Raw genomic sequence first — 21,122 nt, 5'->3', positions numbered from 1 at the left:
CTAGTTTAAGTCACCCTCCATAGCGACCTTGCTGCAAAGATTCCATATCATGTCCCTGTTATTGGTAAGTGACTAGTATATGAGTAACAGCATTATAAAAATCTATATACACACCCTATATCCTATTCAAAGGAATATACCTAATCCTTAGTGTGGCTTCTGGGCCCACAGGTTCTGACCTCTGCATACCTTCCTCTTGCTCTCTGCATTCCAGCCCATTCATCCTCAGCAACTAGAACAAACCATGCTCCTTTCACTCAGTGCCATAACTCAGCAATTCATTTTCTTGGAATGATCCCACAATCTCCCAATTTTTGCCCATTTAATTTATACACAATCTTTACATAGCTCAGCTTAAATACTGTTTCCTAAAGAGAAGAAAGTCAGAGTCCCCAGATGACTTTACCTTCCCTCCACACCATAACAGTAGTCTGGTTTTATTTACTTATTTATTTATTCTGAGTGACCCTTTTATTTTTTTTAAATATATATATTTTATTGATTATACCATTACACTTGTTCTATTCCCCCCCTTCATTCCCTTCCACCCGCACACCCCCTCCCCCATCACTCTCCCCTCCTTAGTTTATAACCACGTGTCTCAAGTTCTTTAGATTATGTATTTCCCCCACTATTCTTGCCTTCCCCCTATCTATTTTCTACCTACTGTCTATGCTATTTTCTGTACCTTCTCCCCCCTTCTCCTCCTCCCACTCCCCTGTTGCTAACCCTCCATGTGATCTTCATTCTATGGTTCCACTTCTGATCTAGCTGTCCTCTTGGTTTGCTTTTGTTTTAGGTGTGGTTGTTAATAACTGTGAGTTTGCTGTCCTTTCACTGTTCATATTTTTCATCTTCTTTTTCTTAGATAAGTCCCTTTAGCATTTCATATAATAAGGACTTGGTGATGATGAACTCCTTGAACTTGACCTTATCTGAGAAGCACTTTATCTGCCCTTCCATTCTAAATGAAAGCTTTGCTTGATAGAGCAATCTTGGCTATAGGTCTTTGGATTTCATAACTTGGAATACTTCTTTCCAGCCCCTTCTTGCCTGTAAGGTCCCTTTTGAGAAATCCGCTGACAGTCTGATGGGTACTCCTTTGGTAGGTGACTGTCCCCTTATCTCTTGCTGCTTCTAGGATTCTCTCCTTCATTTTAGTCTTGGCTAATGTAATTATGATGTGCCTTGGTGTGTTCCTTCTTGGGCCCACCTTCTTTGGGACTCTCTGAGCTTCCTGGACTTCCTGGAAGTCTATTGCCTTTGCCAGACTGGGGAAATTCTCCTTTATTATTTGTTCAAATAAGTTTTCCACTCGTGGCTGTTTCTTTCCCCCTTCTGGTACCCCTATAATTCGGATGTTGGAACGTTTAAAGATGTCCTGGAGGTTCCTAAGCCTCTCCTCATTTTTTGGAATTCTTGTTTCTTCATATTTTTTCTATTTGGTCATTTTTTTCTTCCTTCTGGTCCACTCCCTTGATTTGAGATCCAGTTTCCTTTCCATCGCTATTGGTTTCCTGTGCATTTCCCTTCATTTCAATTAGCTTATCCTTCATTTATTCCTCTAATTTGTGACTATAATCAACCAGTTCTGTGAGCATCCTGATCACCAGTGTTTTGAACTGTGCATCTGATAGGCTGGCTATTTCTTGGTCGATTAGAGTTATTGGTTCTGGGGCTTTGAATTCTTCTTGAGCCATATTTTGGTCTGTTCATACCAGTTCGTATGAGGAGCGGAGCCCTAGGTGTTCACCAGGGCGGGGCAACTCAGTTGCTGGTTTGTGACGCTGTATGTGGGGGCAGGGTCAGAGAGAGGTAATGGCAGTCCCCTCTGCTGCTTCCCGCGGCTGAGGCCTGAGAGGTCTCTCTCACTGCCTGCTCCTTCGCTGGTTTATGTGTGCTCGAATGTGTGACCCTGGTCAGCCTGCCACCTTGCGCCCTCACTGGATCTGCCTGTTGCTACCCCACACCTGGGATCTGCCCACAGCTGCCTGTGCACCTGGGTCTGGAGATCTTTCCTGCCCGACCCTGCTCCACTGCTGGCTCCACCCCTCTTATCAGTCCAGCTGAAAGGCTGAAAGGTTCATTGTTGCTGGGCTTCCGTATAGTTCAATTTTCTGTGTTTTGGCTGCATTTTTATTACGAAAACTTTGTTGACTTTAAACTTGGTTGTGGGAGGAGGCACAGTGTTTCCACCTACACCTCTATCTTGGCGGAAGTCCCCAAAAGGACAGTAGTCTGGTTTCAAAATAACCAAGATTTCTGCATAAAACGTTCTTCTATTTCCTTTGCTGTGTAAAAACTTCTTAGTTTGATGTAGTCCCACAGAATGGGAGAACATATTCACCAATACATGTGATAAGGGGTTAATATCTAAAACGTACAAAGAACTTATAAAACTCAACACCAAAAAAACAACTCAAAAAATGGGCAAAGGACCTGAATAGACACTTCTCCAAAGAGGACATACAGATGACCAATAGACATACAAAAAGATGCCCAATGTCACTAATCATCAGAGAAATACAAATTAAAACCACAGTGAGATACCATCTCACACCTGCCACAATGGCCATCACCAATAAATCAACAAACAAGTGCTAGCGAGGATGTGGAGAAAGGGGAACCCTTTCGCGATGTTGGTGGGAATGCAGGCTAGTGCAGACAGTGTGGGAAGCAGTATGGATTTACCTCAAAAAATTAAAAATGGATCTGCCTTTTGACCCAGCAATCCCATTTCTGGGAATATATCTGAAGGAACCCAAAACACTAATTCAAAAAGAACATAAGCATTCCTATATTCATTGCAGCATTATTTACAACTGCCAAGATATGGAAGCAGCCCAGGTGTCAATCAATAGATGAGGATAAAACAACTATGGGACATTTACACAATGGAATTCTACTTGGCTGTAAAAAAGAAGAAAATTTTACCCTTTGAAACAGTATAGATGGACCTGGGAAACATTACGCTAAGTGAAATAAGCTAGGCAGGGAAAGACAAATACCATACAATTTCATTCCTATGTGGAATCTAATGAACAAACTGAACTAACAAGCAAAAGAGAAAGAGACTTATAGATGGAGAACAGATGACAGCCAGTGGGGGCAGTTAGGAGGTGGGGGATTGAGCAAAAAGGAAAAAGGACTCATGGACATGGATAACAGTGTGGTGATTGCTGAGGGTAGTAGAGTATAAGGGGACTAAATGGTAATGGGAAAAAATACAGTAAGGATTAAATAAAAAATTTAAAACGTTTTTTCTAGATGCATGAGAATATTAAAGGCAACACTTTTGAAAAAGTAAAACAGAGGAAAACAATAGTTTTCTATATCATAGGAGAATAGAACCTCCAGATGAAATTCTGACTAGAGCTAAATATAGAAGCTATGGTTCTAGAAGTTACAGTTTCAAACAATCAACTGTCTAAATATTTTAGATTAGATCATACAGTAATTGTCCCTGAGATCTGCATTTAGTGCAAAAACTCATTTTGCTTGTCATTATACAACCAGAACTTCAAACTTTAAGCCACAATCTCACAAATACTGCTTGGCTAGTGGTTTTACTTTTAGACAACCTATCATGTTATTTATATCATACGGTATTCTTCTACATGGCTCTCCAAATCAAGTACCTACATTAAACACTTCTGCTTGTTTTACTACCTACTGGAGGAAAGGGAGTGGGAAAGAGAAAGAAGGGGTCAGTATACAAAAGGTCAAGGTACTGACTCCCAAACCTGCTTCTCCCACACACTTAACTAAATCACTTAAACTTGTCAATACTATTTCTATTAATGCAGATTTGGTCTTGGGTGATTATAAACAATATTATGTGGTACAACTTCAAGCTACATACCAATAGGACTGCAAAAATAAAAATAGGCTGAAAATTTAAAAAATTAATTTTGTGTTATTGGGCGAGTCAATCAACTTCTCTGAGCTTAATTTTCCTTAAATGTTAAATGAGAGTGGGTTGACTTCAACACTACCAAAGCATTTGATTTTCTTGAATTAAAAGTATTAAAGATACTAAAAGTCCTAGCCAGAGCAATCAGGCAAGAAAAATAATTAAAAGGCATTCAAACTGGGAATAAAGAAGAAAAGTGGCACTTTTTGCAGATGACATGACTTTTCATACAGAAAACCCTAAAGACCCATGGAAAAAACAAGAAACAATAAACAAATACAGTAAAGTTGTAGAATACAAACTCAATGCACAAAAATCTGTCTCATTCCTACATACTAACAATGAAATTTCAGAAAAAGACATGAGAAAAAAATTGCTTTTGCATGTGCAACAAAAAGAATAAAATACCTAGGAATAAACAACCAAAAATATGAAGGATCGATATACTAAAAGCTACAAAGCATTATTTAAAAAGAATTAAAAAGAGCCCTGGCTGGTATAGCTCAGTGGATTGAGTGCAGGCCTGTGAACCAGGGGGTTGGTAGTTTGATTCCCAGTCAGGGAACACACCTGGGCTGCAGGCCAGGTCCCCAGTGTGGGGCGCTCTGGAGGCAACCACACAATGATGTGTCTTTCCCTCTCTCCCTTCCTTCCCCTCTCTAAAATAAATAAATATTTTTTTAAAAAGAGAATTAAAAAGAAAATGAAATGGAAAGATATTGGAATGGAAAATTGGAATAATCAACATAGTTAAAATGTCCATATTATCCAAAGAAATATACAGATTTAATGCAATCCCCATCAAAATCCCAATGATATTTTTAAAGAAATAGAACAAAAAATCATCAGATTTGTATAGAACACCAAAACCCCAAATAGCCAAAGCAATCCTGAGAAAAAAGGAACAAAGCCAGAAGTATCACACTACCTGACTTCAAATTATACTTCAGAGCTATGGTAATCAAAACACCACGGTACTGGCAGAAAGAGACACACATACCAGTGACATAGAAATAAGAGCCCAGAAATAAACCACATGTACATGGGCAAATAATTTTTGACAAAGGAGCCACATTGGAGAGAAGAAAGCCTCTTCATAAATGGTGCTGGGAAAATTGGAAAACCACATGCAAAAGAAAGAAACTAGATGACAATTTGTACCATGTGCAAAAATTCAAAGTGGATCAGAGACCTAAATATAAGACCTGAAACAATAAATTATGCAAAAGAAAACATAGGTACTAAACTTATCAATCTTGGCCTTAGAGAAAATTTTATGAATTTAAACCCAAAGGCAAGGGAAGTAAAAGCAAAAATAAATGAATGGGACTATATCAAACTAAAAAGCAGCAAAAGAAACTTCCAACAAAACAAAAAAGCAATCAACCTAATGGGAGAAGATAATTTCAAACTAGTGCTCCAAAGAGAGGTTAATAACCAAAATATAAAGACTCCTAAACCCAACACCATGGAAGTAATCCAATTTAAAAATGGGCAGATGACCTGAACAGATACATATCCCAAGAAGACATACAAATAACAGGTATATGAAAAGATGCTCAACTTCACTAGCATTAGGGAAATATAAATCAAAACTACAATGAGATACCACCTCACACCTGCTAGAATGTCTGTTATCAACAAGCAAAGTAATAACAAGTGTTGGAGAGGTTGTGGAGAAAAAGGAACCCTCATTCACTGCTGGTGGGAATGTAAACTGGTACAGCCCAAATAGAAAACAGTATGGAGGTTCCTCAGAAAATTTAGACTAGAGTTACCATATGACCAGCAATCTCACTTCTGGGTATCAATCCAAACAAGCTGAAAACATTTATTTGCAAAGATATATGTACCCCAACGATCACTGATTGCATCATCACGGTGGCCAAGACATGGAGATAACCAAAGTGTTCTTCAATAGATGATTGGATAAAGAAGATGTGGTACATATATATAATCAAATACTACTCAGTCATATGAAAAGATAGAAATATTGCCATTTGCAACAACATAGATAGACCTTGAGAATATTATGCTAAGTGAAATAAGTAAGCGAAATAAGAAATAAGCAAAATAAGCTAAGAACCATATGATTTCACACATATGTGGGATATAAAATGGAAACTCATAGACACAGACAACAGTATGGTGGTATGAGAGGGAAGGAGAAAGTGGAGGGTAGTAAATGGTAAAGGAAGCCAAATATCTGGTGACAAAAGATGATTTGACTTTGGGTGGTAGGCACACAATGCAATGCACAGATCACGTATCACAGAAATGTATACATGAAACCTATATAATCTTATTAATTAACATCATCCTAATGAATTTAATTAATTAAAAAATAAAATAACAAAAGTATTAAAGAACCTTTGATGAGGACTCTTAACTTTTTGAAGTCATAGACCCTTTTGAAAACCTGGGATTTCTCCCACAAAAAAATGTAGATACAAATTCACTCATTTTGTATTCCAGCAGATTCAGGAGCCTATGAAGTCCATGAACAGGAGGTTAAGAACCCCCATAGTTCTAGAAAATGTTACCTTTCTCTGCTTTTAGAAATTATCTATGTTTCACCCTGGCCAATGTGGCTCATTTGGTTGAGTATCACACGGCAAAACAACAGGTCACTAGTTTGATTCCTGGTCAGGACACAAGCCTAGGGTGTGGTTTGTCCAGGTCGGGGCGTGTACAGGAGGCAACCAATAGATGTTGCTCTCTCACATTGATGTTTCTCTCCGTCTCTTTTCCTCCCTTCCTGCCCCCTCTAAAAAATCACCTGTGCTTGATAAATTTACTTATTTTTATTACATAACAATGAATTAGATTTCCTACCCAATCCCAATCTGACTCATTCCAAAGACAGAGAAAAACAGGGAGTTCAAGAAGTTTTTAAAATTGAAATAGAACATATTTACCTTTTAATAAGAGAAACAGGTTTCTAAGTAAACACTACTCAACATTATTAGGTTCTCTACTAGCCAAAATCCACTTTTAATCTATTCTAGTCTGCCAACTTAAACCCTTGGTTCCACTTGACCACACTTTTAACAACCCAACTGAGTCTGGGGAAACCACATGAATGAAGCTTCAAAAAAGATACACTACTCAGATGGACAAGATGGTCACACAAAAAAAACATCCGAAAAGGTATGTAATTCTCAACACAGGTCTCCAATCAAATTAATAAATACTCTGATTGTTTCTAAAAGAGCTAATTGAATATGCTACCTTTAATAATTTTGAAGAAGGAATCCTGATTAAATATAATTAATTTTCATATGCCTTATTGTTTAAGCACTATTGGGAGGTCCAAAGCTAAATGCCCCATAGTAACTTGCCAGCTGATTTAACTTTTTTAGAGACTAGACACAAAATATATACAAGTTTCTCAATACCCGCCAATGATAATTATATAAATCTTTCCAAGATATAAAATATTCATAGTAAATTTTATGCATTGTGCTAGGTTTTGCAGGAAAATACAAATGAATGCAATATTAACTCTGGACTCAGAGAACATAGATAACATTTCTCCTTGAACTATTACAATAGTCTCCTGAAAAGATTTCATTGCACTCAGGCTGGTGCATCTCTCCACACCATGCCCCGCTCCTTTCTAAGATAGTGAGTAAAAGCTTTATTCTCTACAAAAAAAAAAAAAAAAGATTTCACTACATTCAAGTCTTGTCCTATTCCAACCTACCATTTTTCTAAAATCTTATCATTTGTGATAATGGAAATAATGTTTAAAGATTCCTTATTACCTAGTTTTTCAGTTTTTCATAAGAGCATTTCCACAGGTAGGAGAAAAAATCCGGGTCCTTGGAGGCCTAGGGATACATTGTGTTGGCCAAAGAGTTTGTTAATTTTTCTGTAAGATGGCTCTGGTAGCACTTAGTTGTCTTGAACTTCATTTGAAACAATCTTGTTAGATTATAGTGTGATAGTTGTCATGCCATGCATTTAAAAGAAACTCATCAAGGGGGTTCCAGCCAAGATGGAGGCATAGGTAGAATCCCTTCACTTCTTCACACAACTAAAAGAAGGATAACAACCAATCTAAAAACAATAAACAACCAGAAGTGCCAGAAAGACAAACTGCATGGAATTCCAACGATGAAGAAATTAAAGAAACATTCGACCAGACTGTCAGGAAGGAGACGGGCAACCAGGCAGGCAGAGAAAACTCCTGGTGAGGGGTCAGACCATGGAAGTGGGGCTGGCTGACAGTCCCAGGCAAGGCAGCACACTGTGCAAGCTAGGCAGGGCTGGCTGAATAGGAAACTAAGACTTCAAGCTAACTGCCATGGTGGGAGAAACTCCCAGTGTCACACGAGAATTCATTGGAAAGTGGGGCTAGAGCCAAGCAGGGGAGCCACTTTGTTCCCTCTCTGACCCCTCCCCCACAGACAGTGCCACAACAAAGCAAGGAGGGTTGGTTGCTCTGCCCTGGAGAATACCTAAGGCCTCGCCCCCTTATAATACACCAGGTGTGCCACAAAAAAGAAGCATGGCCCAAATGAAAGAACAGATCAAAACTCCAGAAAAAGAGCTCTGCGAGGAAGAGATAGCCAATCTATCTGATGCAGAGTTCAAAACACTGGTAATCAATCTTGATGAAGATGTTCACAGAAATGGTTGAGTATGGTAGCAAAATGAAGGAACAAATGAAGGCTCCCCAAAGTGAAATAAAGCAAAATATCCAAGGAACCAACAGTGATGGGAAGGAAACCAGGACTGAAATCAACTATTTGGAACAAAAGGAAGAAATAAACATCCAGCCAGAACAGAATGAACAAACAAGAACTCACAAAAATGAGGACAAGCTGAGGAACCTCTGGGACAACTAAACAGTCCAACATCTGAACCACAGGGGTGCCAGAAGGAGAACAGTAGCAAGAAGTTACAAACTAATTTGAACAAGTAATGAAGGAAAGCTTCCCCAATCTGGTAAAGGAAAGACTTCCAAGAAGTCCAAGAAGCCCAGAGAGTCCCAAAGAAATTGGACCCAAAGAAGAACACACCAAGGCACATCATAATTAAGTTACCCCAGATTAAAGATAAAGAGAGAATCTTAAAAGCAGCAAAAGAAAAGGAGACAGTTACCTACAAAGGAGTTCCCATAAGGCTATTAGCTGATTTCTCAAAAGAAACCTTGCAGGCAAGAAGGGGCTGGAAAAAAGTATTCCAAGTCATGAAAGGCAAGGACCTACATTTAAGATTACTCTACCCAGCAAAGCTATCATTAGAATGGATGGATAGATGAAGTGCTTCCCAGATAAGGTCAAGTTAAAGGAGTTCATCATCACCAAGGCCTTATTTTATATGAAATGTTAAAGGGACTTATCTAAGAAAAAGAAGATAAAAAATATGAACAGTAAAATGATAACAAACTCACAGCTATCAACAACTGAACTTTAAAAAAGAAAGAAAAAGAAAGTAAACAAAAACTAAGCAAACAACCAGAGCAGGAACAGAATCAAAGAAATGGACATCACATGGAGGATTTTCAGTGGGCAAGGGGAGGGGAAGAATAGTGGGGAAAAGGTACAGGGAGAAAGAAGCATAACTGGGAGGCATAAAACAGACAGGGAGAGGTTAAGAATGGTATAGGAAACAGAATTCAAAGAACTTGTATGTACAACTCATGGACATGAACTAAGGTGGGGGAGAATGCTGGAGGGCTGGGTGGTACAGGGCGGAGGGGGGATAAAGGGGGGAAAATTGGGAAAACTGTAATAGTATAATCAATAAAATATACTTTAAAAAACATCAAAGTTGGTAATTTTTATGCAGAAATTTTAATATTGAAGATGGAAAAATATAAAAAACATTTTTGGTTTATAATACTTTATTATTTCAAGAAAGGTAAAAACACAAAAAAAGATTTGTACAGTGTATGGAAAAGGTGCTGTGGCTGCCAAATGTGTCAAAAGTGGTTTGTGAAGTTTTGTGCTAGAGATTTCTCACTGGACGATGCTCGTGGCCGGGTAGATTAGTTGAAGTTGACAAATTCAGACAAGTGATCAAATCAAGTGATCAAATTGAGACATTAATTAGGAACAATCAATTTTATACCACACCAAAGACAGCCGACATACTCAAAGTATCTGAATCAATGAAGTTAATGGTGACAATGAAACATGTCTTCTGTTTTGGAAAACACTGAATGAACTTTTTGCCAACCCAACAGCTTAGATCTCACAAAGCAAAGCAAGTTTTTTTTTATAACAAATACAAATATTTCATTTGCTCCATAATACAGTCATATGTGATTTTAATATAAAAATGGTATACTTTTTCCCTTTAAATTGAGTAACTGACACTCCAGTAAGATGTACCTGGCTATTTCTGTGACTGCACAATACACAGCCAGGCTAAAAATATCTCAATGACTTAGAGTCATGAGTCTAAGGATACAGTCAAAGGCTGGCACACAAGGTCCGCAGCTCCACTCCAACCACAACTGATAGTGACAAAGCAACATCACAACCACACCAAGGTACTTGTAACACAACCTCTCTACGCTCATTCCCCAAAACACACACACACACACACACACTCACGCTCCTTGGTGCTTCAAGTCACTGCTGCTCCCTTTCCTGGAATTCTCCTTCCTACTTGTCCAACCACCACCAGCAAGCTCCTTTCATTCTCCCAGATTTCACTCACACATCACCTCTCCTGTGATGCTGTCCAGACCACCCAAAACAGACTCAACTATGCTTTCCTGGGTGTCCTCTGTATCTTTTACATACTTCTAGTATAGCACCTTATCTCCAAAGTATCACTTTTTTGTTGTTGTTTACCCATTCTCTATCTCACTATGACATAAGCTTCTTGGTAAGCCCGGGCACCCCAGCCCTGACCAGTGTGGTTCAGTTGACTGGTGTTCTCCTACAAAGTGAAAGGTCACTGGTTCAATTCCCTGTCAGGGCATGTGCCTAAGTTGCGGGTTCATTCCTTGGTCCCGGCATGTAAGAGAGGCAACTGATCGATTTTTCTCTCTTGCATCAATGTATCTCTCTCTCTTTCCCTCTCTCTAACAAATTAAATTTTCATTTTAATTTTAATAAATGACTGGGAACCCCTTTTTATTTATGTTTGTATTTCTAAGACCCAATAGTACCTGGCAAATGGTGGTTGTTCAATAAATATTTGTCAAATAGATGAGTAGACAGAGAAATGAATAAATCCACTCCCTAAATTCTTCCTTTATTTATTTCTAGCACTTATATCTTCCTAACATGTTACAATTTATTTTTAAATTTTGTTCATTTCTGCATAGGTTATTCACTTATATAATTCAAGCACTTAGAACAGTGCCTAAAACATAGCAGTTAATAGTTATTCAATATTTATTGAAGGAAGGAAGGAAGGAAGGAAGGAAGGGATAAAAGGAATACACTGAGTTAGATGAAAACCATTCTGTTCAGATTGTTGTATATAAAATATGACTTTACACATGTAAGTTTTTTTTTAAATGGCAGTATCCTTGATAATGGCAGTAAATAAGTTTTTATGGACATCTAAGAAAATAAATGGTTTATTAATGTTAAAATTCCAGATTGCCATAAGTAAACATGGTTTACATTTTGTAATTAGATATTGCAGAATATTAGTTTTCAGAAATATATAGAGAGGTCTTACCCATCCTTGGTTTGATCAGCTACTCCTGCCAAGAGCTGGATAATCTTCGGGTTGCTGTTTGGGTCATTATATAGTCCAAGGTAGCGCTGGACAAAATCTTCCGGGGTCATGTAATGTTCTCCATCGACCTCGGTACTGGCATACTAAAATATAAACAATGGATACTTAAGAATTAAAATTATTCAATATCATTTTGTAGCAAATGTTTTATGAAAATGTAAATTAAAGGCCAATATCAAAATCAAAATATGAATAATAAATGCATAACTTTTCCTGGATAGTGTAAAAACACACTCCAAGAGCATGATTTAGAAACACTGGTAAAGTACTGATACTGATATATGCTATAAAAGTGATTTTCAACCTTTGTCATTACATGACACACATAAACTAATTACTAAAATTCTGCAGCACACTAAAAATATATTTTTTGCCAATCTGACATAAAAAAGGAATAATTTTGATTCATTCACACCAGACAGCTATTGTTGTGTTGGCTGTTGTCATTTTTTAAATTTGAGAATCTAAGGGAAAAGAGGTCAGTGCCCCTGACTAAACAGTAAGATATGCATGTTTTAAAAACTCTTGCAGCACACCAATTGAAAACTGCTGTGCTATAACATGGATCCACCTTGAAAACATTGTAAGTTAAAGAAGCCAGACACAAAAGGTCACACACTGCATCTCATTTACAAGAAATGTCCATGATAGGCAAATCCAGGGACAGAAAGTAGGAGAGTAGTTGTCAGGAGCTGGGAAAAGTGGGGAAAGGAGAATAACTGCTTTAGCATGTATGGGGCTTCTCTTCAGGAGTGATGAAAATGTTCTGGAGTTATATAGTGGTGACGGTCGCACAATATTGTAAATATACTAAAAACTACAAAATGTATACTTTAAAATGGTTAAAATTGTGAGTTTTATGTTATGTGGCTTTTATCTCAGTTAAAATATATGTATATATGTATACATGTATATATGTATATATGTAGAAGGGATATCAGAAAGATGAAAAAAGGTGAAAGGGCAGGTGACCAAGACCTGAAAGGGAAACAACATCTGTAGACTCCCAGAGGCTTCCTGTCTCTAGTGGGAGGGAGGACTAACGTGCCAAACCACAGAAGTGAAATGAATGAGAAAAGCATAATGAACAACACCTTCCATCACAGGGATGTGTTCCCAGTTCCAGTAGCTCAAAAAAATAAAACTATTCCACCTCTTATGGTGATCATTTTTTAAAACAAAATAAAATACCTGCATATCAAATAAATGCCTTATTATTTTAAGGGGTTTACGTACTGTGACATGAGCAAACATGAAAGACCAAAGCCCTCCTCTTCATCTCACAGCTGATCAGTTTATCTACTTAACTGAACTACCAAAGTAATAACATCAGAAAATGTCCCAGAACTGAAGAATGCAAGGACTCACTAAGTGCCAAGTACGATAAATTAAACACACCCTCCCCACCCAGGACTTAGCCAATCATCATAAAAAATTGCAGAACATCAGCATAAAGAGGAAAATACTAAAAGTTTTCAGAGAAAAAAACGGGTCATATATAATGAGTTATGAATCATGGGCATCATGCTATGCTCCTCAACAGAAACACTGGGAGCCTGAAGACACTGAGTAGGGCCTTGAAAATTCTATGAGAAATGGTTTCCAACCTAGAATCCCAAACCGAGCCAAACTTTCAATCAGTTGTAAGGGCAGGTGAGAGCACTTGGAGAGATCCACATTCTCCATAGTTTTCTCCCTTCATGTAGCCTTTCTCAGGAAGCTGTAGGAGAATTTGCTCCATCATAAGTGAACACGAACCAAGTAGGAGGAAGATGTGGGAACTGGGAAACCGATAATCCAACTCGGAATAATGGCAAGGGAAGTCCCACGACAGCAACTACGGGCCTCCGGAGCACCTCCTGGTGGCTGGGGCAGACGGCTTGCTCCAAGGAAAGCCACCGGGGAAAATGAAATGTCAGGGTGTCCAAGGCATTTATGTGGCTATGTGGAAAATAACATTTGGAGAAGTCTAAATCTTTGCTCAAATGACACCTTCTCAGTGGGACCTACTCTTATGACCCGGTTTACTCTTCCAACCCATGCCAGGATCTGCGTTCCCAGTCCCCCTCACGTCACTGTTTTCCACTTGGCACCTCTCACCTTCTAACACGCTATATGTTGTACTTACTTGTTATGTTTATTGTCTACCTCTCAGTTAGAATGTAAGTGTCATAAAGGAGAAATGTCTTTGTCTAGAATGCTCACTGATGTATCCCGAGCACCAAGAATAATGCCTGGCACATAGTAGGTGTTAATATTTGTTAAATTAATGAATGGGTAATAGGTATACAAATTGCTAGATAAGTGAAGAGTTAGGTTTTTTTTTACTTTATGATAAAGTAAATTATAAAAAAGGGTTTTTGTTGTACAAAAATAGGAAATATAATACTGGATAAACATCAATAGTAATAATACAGATATCAAATATTAACTTAATAATGGTTACAAATATCCTGAGGGGAGTGGAAGAAAAAGAATGGAGGAGGATGTAATATAAAGAAGTTTTCAACTGCTGTAATAGGGATTAATAATGTCTAGAAATAGCAGTATAGAAATATAAAGGAAAATACCAAAATAAATAGCTAAAAGAATTACAAATAGTTGCTCTGACAAAAAAGACAGGGATGAGAAAGGTCAGAGCAAAGGACCGTTGGTTTGCTTTTTGGTTATGTATTTCAAATGTCTTCATCTGTGATCAGACCAAACCAAACCACAGCTCTTTCAGCAAGGAGAGCATTCCATAAAAAATATGTGTATTCTGAAACACCCCACAAAGGCCATCACAGCAAATTCTGTACCAACCAACATAAGAAGCCAGCCCAAGGTGGACATATTTTCTCTAGTTGGTGCTACCAATAGCACCTAACAAATATCACCCCCAAATAAAGCCATGTTCTCTCTACATGCTATAAAAGTCATTCCGGAAAGGGTCCCGGGTTTAAATCCCGGTCCTACCACTGACTCACAGCAAGTTCTTCGCCAACTCCATTTCTTCTCCTAGGTGCCTAAATATATCACACACCTATAAAAAGAAGACTAAAAACTTTGGTGTTTCAAAAAGAGCAGATATGCAAACATAGGATAAAAAATAATAAACTGTATGATACTGATACTGAGTGGATTTTACCAATTCCTGCCAATTGCTTCTTCCTGTCATTCTTCCATGTGTGACATAATTGGGCATGTTTGCCCAAGATCACAAAACCACCAGAATTGAGGACAGGCAGCAGCAGGGAAAGGCACATTGGGGTCATAACTGCAACTGGAAAGGGAGCAACACAAGGAAGTGTGAAAGTAGAATTTAGAGAAACTAATGAATCAACCACTAACTAGAGTAAAAGTGTCAAACCGCAGTATGAAAAATGAACTATGGGAACCAAAAAGGAGTGGTTCGTTCTAAGTATTGGTAGGATGGGCTGGAAAGAGGAAAAAAGGTAATGTTCAGAATAGGCCTTAAAAGTAAAATTCAGCCCCAGCCAGTATGGCTTAATTGGTTGGAGCATCTTTCTGTAAACCAAAAGTCAGAGGTTCATTCCCGGTCAGGGACATGTGTGGTTTGCCGGTTAGGTCCTAGTCGGGAGGAGTACAAGAGGCAACCAATGGATGTTTCCCTCCCTCCCTCTCCCTCTCCTTTTCACTCTCTCTCTAAAATCAATAGGCATGTCCTCAGGTAAGGATTAATAGAAAAAAAGTAAAATTCTATTTAAACTGCAGGTGGAAAGGATATTTTATACTAAAAAATAAAAATCAACTGAACAAATACAGAAATAATTCATTTTCTTCTTTGAGGGTGGAGAGAAGTTAGCTGGAGAGAGAAATGTTATATATACACAAAGAGATGTAGAAGGTGAAACTGAAAAAACAGTTTGAGACCAGATGGTAGAAGATTAAATACTAAACTGAATAACTCTAGGCTTTATTCTGGTGGCCACGGGACTCTACTAAAAATCTTAGGGGAGAAGAGAAATTATGTGACTGTTGCTCTCCCAGGCAGCAATGTGACAGAGAGACTGGAGAAGAAAGAAACTGATGAAGGTTAAGGAGACCAGTAGTCTAGAGGCCATTGCAAAGACCAGGTGAAAGAGGTTGAGCCTGAACAAAGGCAGAGGGAAGCGCTAATCGAAGAGCAATTAATAATAAAAAAACAAAGTGTATATTCATCCACTGCTAATAGAGATGATTTTATATGATTTTAATAGGTTTACATTCATACCATTCAAAATTCAAAAGGTATAAAAAGATATAATACAGTGAAAAGTCTCCCTCCCACCTTTAACCCAGTCACTCAATCCCTCACTCCAGAGACAATCTCTTGTATATTCTTCCAGAGACGTTTTACACGTGTACAAGTAAACTATATATACATGAGATACGTACATTATACATACATGCAAATGTGTGTATGAACATTCTCATCCATTTTTTTACATAAATAATAACATACTATTCACACTGTTCCATACATCTTGCTTCTTTTCAAACTCAGTTCTTTTGAAAAGCGATTTAGCAATATATGTACACATACACACAAATATACATATACATCACATTTAAGGAGTTATAAAATGCTCATGACCTTTAACAAGGAATCCTGGGCATGACTCCCATGAAAAAAATGTTTAAAGAAATAATAAAATACAAGAGACAGGTTATAGTGAATTTTGTTTTCTCTTTTAGCTCTCTGTTCACCATTGTTTAAGCATTGCTTTCTTTCTCTAATTAGCAGGTGTAAATTTTCAAAAGAGTATATATGAAAAGATTTGAGCTCATATTAACAAAATTTGATGTCTAATTGTCCTTTGGGGGGTGGGCAAAGAGATGTCAAATATATAAAACCTGAGTTTGATTGCCAGGACCACCACCACTGCATACACAGAACATATACATACATACATATACATATACACACACACTGAAAGTATACTGTACTCACTGAATCACCAACATTTCACAATATTCTAGACTTGAAAACTATCAAGAAATAGAGCAGCCTTAGCATAAACCACCAGGACACAGCAGCCAACAAGGAAAACAAATGCTGAGGATGACATGTACTGGAACAGGCTTTGCTGGTATCTGGGATTATAAACGATGCCAGAGAATCACTTACCCTGAGGTATTTCACTAGTGTTTTCCCCAGCTCTCCTAGTCTATTTTAACTTAATTTTAACGGAAAGATAAAGTGTATAGCTCAGAGGAATAAAACAAATCTTCTCATCCATAAGGAGTCATTCATTTCTTGACTTCTGCAGGGGACAGTTAACTAATTAACTCATTAGAGACAATTACTTGGCAATGTCAGTGAGCCTGTTGCCAGAACAGAAGAGGAGGGAGTTTAGAACAGAAACTGGAATCTACTCACAGTCAGTCAAGATGCTAAAACATTTTAGGTATTATGCTAACAACAACAAAAAAAGCAGGTACTGTAAAATTAGTAATACATTGAAACCAAAAGTATTTTTAATACTTTAAAATAAGAATGACCCATTTATTTTAAACAACCTCATAATTGTTAATGTTTCTTATTTTAACTGACTCGGTAATAATGTTTTAAACAGATTTTTAAAAAGTAAACATGGTCTATAGCTAGACATAAGGCTAGAAATAAGAAAATGTAGCAAGACATATAGCAAGACAAATGTTAACTGGCCTTATTGAGACCTCCCTTTTGCTAATCAAAATGACTTTAGTATGCACACTAAAAACAATAAAAATAGCCCTGCCTGGTGTAGCTCAGTGGATTAAGCACAGGCCTGCGGACCAGAGGATCGCGGATCGATTCCCAGTCAAGGCACATGCCTGGGTTGCAGGCCAGTTCCCTGCAGGCCAATTCCCAGCAGGGGACGCACAAAAGGCAACCATACATTGATGTTTCTCTCCCTCTCTCCTTCCCCTCTAAAGATAAATAAGTAAAAATAAAATCTTTAAAAAAACAATAAAAATAATTTAAAACAAATTTTTGAGTCTCCCAATGCTAAAAATTTAATATATCAAACAATTTAGTCATCTCATATTATTTCCACTTTGTTCCTATCATTTCAAAGGGTGAAATAAAATGACTTTAACCAAAAATTGTATCTATACTCCAAATAATTTCAGACTTAATCACTAGCCATTTCAAAGTGCAAAGATATCTCTTAAGCACTTGTAAATACTTCTTGGGCAAGAAGTCAAGGACACTTGAAAGACATACGAGAAGTGGCTGACAGTATCTTAAAAACAAACAAGCATAAAAATAGGTCTATTTTCTTAATATTATCCAACCCCAACTCAAGTATTTGAATGCAAAGTGCACATAGCTTTGACATTCCCAGAATTATTTAAATTACATTGAGTATAGTTCACATGTACTTGAAAAAGCCTTGACAATCTGAAGCTTGAGAAATAAAATGGATTTTATAGATTAGAATATTTACACATTTAATCTGTACCATTGCCTATAAAAGATGGCAGGGTTTCATACTTACACTGAACTACCTTCAGGTGCAAATGAAAAGACCATGTTATCTAGAAATGTTTTGCCTATCGAGCCAACAGGTCAACATATCAAGGCCTCATTGGCCTGGAGTGAAGTGGGTAATAGTAACTCCTTTGCTACTTACCAAATTCAACCTTAAGTGACCTTTAGAATACATGCTACCTACCCCACAGGTTAACTATAAAACACATTTTAGAAAAAATGTACATGCAACTCTAAATTGCCATTGAGTAAGGGGAAAAAAAGGTTAACTTAAAATTCAATAACATAATTGAGTTAAAAAACCCAATCAGGGGTGTCCAACCTTTTGGCATCTCTGGGCCACACTGGAAGAACAAGAGCCGTCTTGAGCCACACATTAAACACACAAACACTAATGAAAACTGATGAACATAAAAGAGGTTTTAAGTAAATTTACAATTTTGTGTTGGGCCGCATTCATAGCCAGCCTGGGCCCCTTGCAGCCCCCAGGTCACTTCTTGAGGTTGGATACCTCTGGTCACAAATTCCTGCTTAAACAGTTTAAATTAAAAAAAAAAAAACCCACAGATCCTTTGGTGTTTTATATTTCTGAAAGATTTTTCAGAGATTTTAAAGGAAAATTCTGATCTGCTATGACTAGAAGGATGATTACTTTTTAAAATTATATAGTGTATCAAGATCAAGAATTTCCTTTTTATGTACACCAAAATCAAGATAATATATCTAGAAGCACTACTTTTTAAGCTAAAAATCTGCTAAAATGAAATCTGTTTATTTTGCATTCAGTTAAAAACATATGCGAAGCACCCACTATGTGCCAGGCACTATGCCTGACACTAGGAATGCTCAAACAGCTTGGAGACAACAGCACGGTGCACGCCTAAAACAGCGCCAGAAAGCAGGTTCTAATCCTGCATGCCATTAACTAGTTAAGATTTCTCGAGCAAAACACTGAGCCTCTTTAACAGAAAATAGCTGTCTTGTTGTGAAGGGACGAAAACGAGGTCTTGAACACCACAGTATTTATTATTATAGAACATATATGTACACTGAAATAGTTATTCTAAAAGGCCTAGAAACACAGAAGGGCATAGAATCCCAGTTTCTCCTGGTTTACTGAATTTTTCTGCTTTTGCTCAAACATGAAGAAGTTATTGTTCTAATGCTTCTTTTTTCTCCAAACCAAGGTTTCCTTCCACAGTTCGTGGGTTTACCAGATCGGTCCTGACTGGTCTAGGTGGATTCACCTCTGATTATCCAACAAGTAGCTGTAATACGAGTCAAAACACACTGTTCCTCTATGGCTTTGTTCCAGAGGAGATGAACTGACATTTTCAGACCTTCACATACTTTCAACTGCAGTAACTCAAATGACAATGTCACAAAGTTCAGTAACTTCAAATACTAAATACAGCGTTTCCCATATAGAAAAATTAATCACATGAACAATGGAAGAAAAAGACATGTACCATGGAAAAATCTGAGCATATGAAACTAATCTTTTTGCTGTTCTTCCCTATTACTGCTCTTACTCTTAATGAAAGCCAAATTTAGTCAGGAATGCCTTCCCTTTCACTACAAAAGCACTCTGCATAATGAACAAAGACCATCACAGATCTGACACACAAACCCTGTTACAATGGTGCAATGTGGAATTCACCTTGTCATAAATAATATTTTAATGAGAAAACAGAATTTTAAGCACATTTGGCCACATTAATTTTAATAACTTTTTTAACATTATTTTTATTGTGCTTTTTCCATTACCATTTATCCCCCCTCACTCTCTCCTACCTCCACCCACTTCCTCCCTCCAATTTTAACAACTTTTTGAGCCACATTAATTTTAAAAACAATTTTAATTAGTGATGAAAATTTTTTCCAATATTTATCAAAATCAACTACACATCCATCGGGGAAAGGCAGTTTCGCACATCTAATTTTATTTTTATTTTTTTTTATTTTTTTCCATATACTGTACAAATGTTTATTTGATTTTCAGTTGCATTTTTTTTAAATATATTTTATTGATTACACCATTACAGTTGTTCTATTCCCCCCCTTCATTCCCCTCCACCCGCACACTCCCTCCCCCACCCTTCTCCCCCCCTTAGTTTATAACCACGTGTCTCAAGTTCTTTAGGTTCTATATTTCTCCCACTATTCTCACCCTCCCCCTATCTATTTTCTACCTACCATCTATGCTATTTTCTGTCGCACATCTAATTTTAATTAGCACTTTCAGTTGCGTATTTCACATACACTAGAAACAAAACCTTCTATTGGATTTTGCAAAGCAAATTCCTCAGATGTCCGCCCTTCTGACAAACTGCTTCCATGAAATACTACATGCTTATTTTTCTTTTTGCTTTAATATATGCATGTTTACTGTCCATTACACCAAGTCCTGCCAGCTACTAAACAATGCAATTCCTAACATAGCAGGGAGGTACAAGACCCTCATTAATCACTGAAATCAATGATAAACTAGGTTTACCAAAAACAATTTTCCCCTTAAAATGTCTAAACCTTGGAAATAAAATGACAACCCCAGAGAACTCATTAACTGGAACTAGAATGCTTCTCAGGGCAGGTTAGGTTGAATAATTAATTTGCATTGTTCTTAAAATAAATATTTCAATCTCTTAGTGTAAGTAACCATGGGAACATACAAGAAGCATATATATTTATAAGCCTGGGCAAATCATGTCTTTGACAATGACGGTAAAGCTCCTAGAAAGATAGAGTGTTTTAATGTAGGTAAGTCTTAATTAAATACCAAGATTTTTACTACTAAAAAAAAGGGGTCTTTATCCTTGTAGGGAACAGAAAATATTAAGAGATTTAAAAGACAAATCAATCAAATGCAAAACATGCACCTGGCTTGGACCCTAATTTTAATAAAGCAACTTAAAAAGAGTATGAAACAATCAGGAAAATTTCAACACTGAATGGAGGAAGCCTGTGTTATTAAGAAATATTTTTAGGTGTGATCATTTTATTGTGGTTTGGCTGGCTTTTCAGAGTCATCATCTT

At 37.3% G+C, this 21,122-nt stretch overlaps 1 protein-coding gene across 1 annotated transcript in view; it reads right to left on the bottom strand.

Annotated features, from left to right (window-relative positions):
- Positions 1-21,122, bottom strand: part of SLC25A12 (solute carrier family 25 member 12) — an 89,181-nt gene that overhangs the window by 59,185 nt on the left and 8,874 nt on the right. The window contains exon 3 of the mRNA XM_037044460.1: positions 11,567-11,709. Coding sequence (XP_036900355.1) covers positions 11,567-11,709 — 143 coding nt within the window. The remainder of the gene's footprint in view (positions 1-11,566; positions 11,710-21,122) is intronic.

Source organism: Sturnira hondurensis, unplaced genomic scaffold (genome assembly GCF_014824575.4).
Source record: "Sturnira hondurensis isolate 20B ecotype Veracruz unplaced genomic scaffold, ASM1482457v3 Scaffold0004136, whole genome shotgun sequence".
NCBI classification, from domain to species: Eukaryota; Metazoa; Chordata; class Mammalia; order Chiroptera; family Phyllostomidae; genus Sturnira; species Sturnira hondurensis.
Note: the sequence above shows the minus strand (reverse complement) of the source record. Positions and strands in the feature narration are given on the sequence as shown.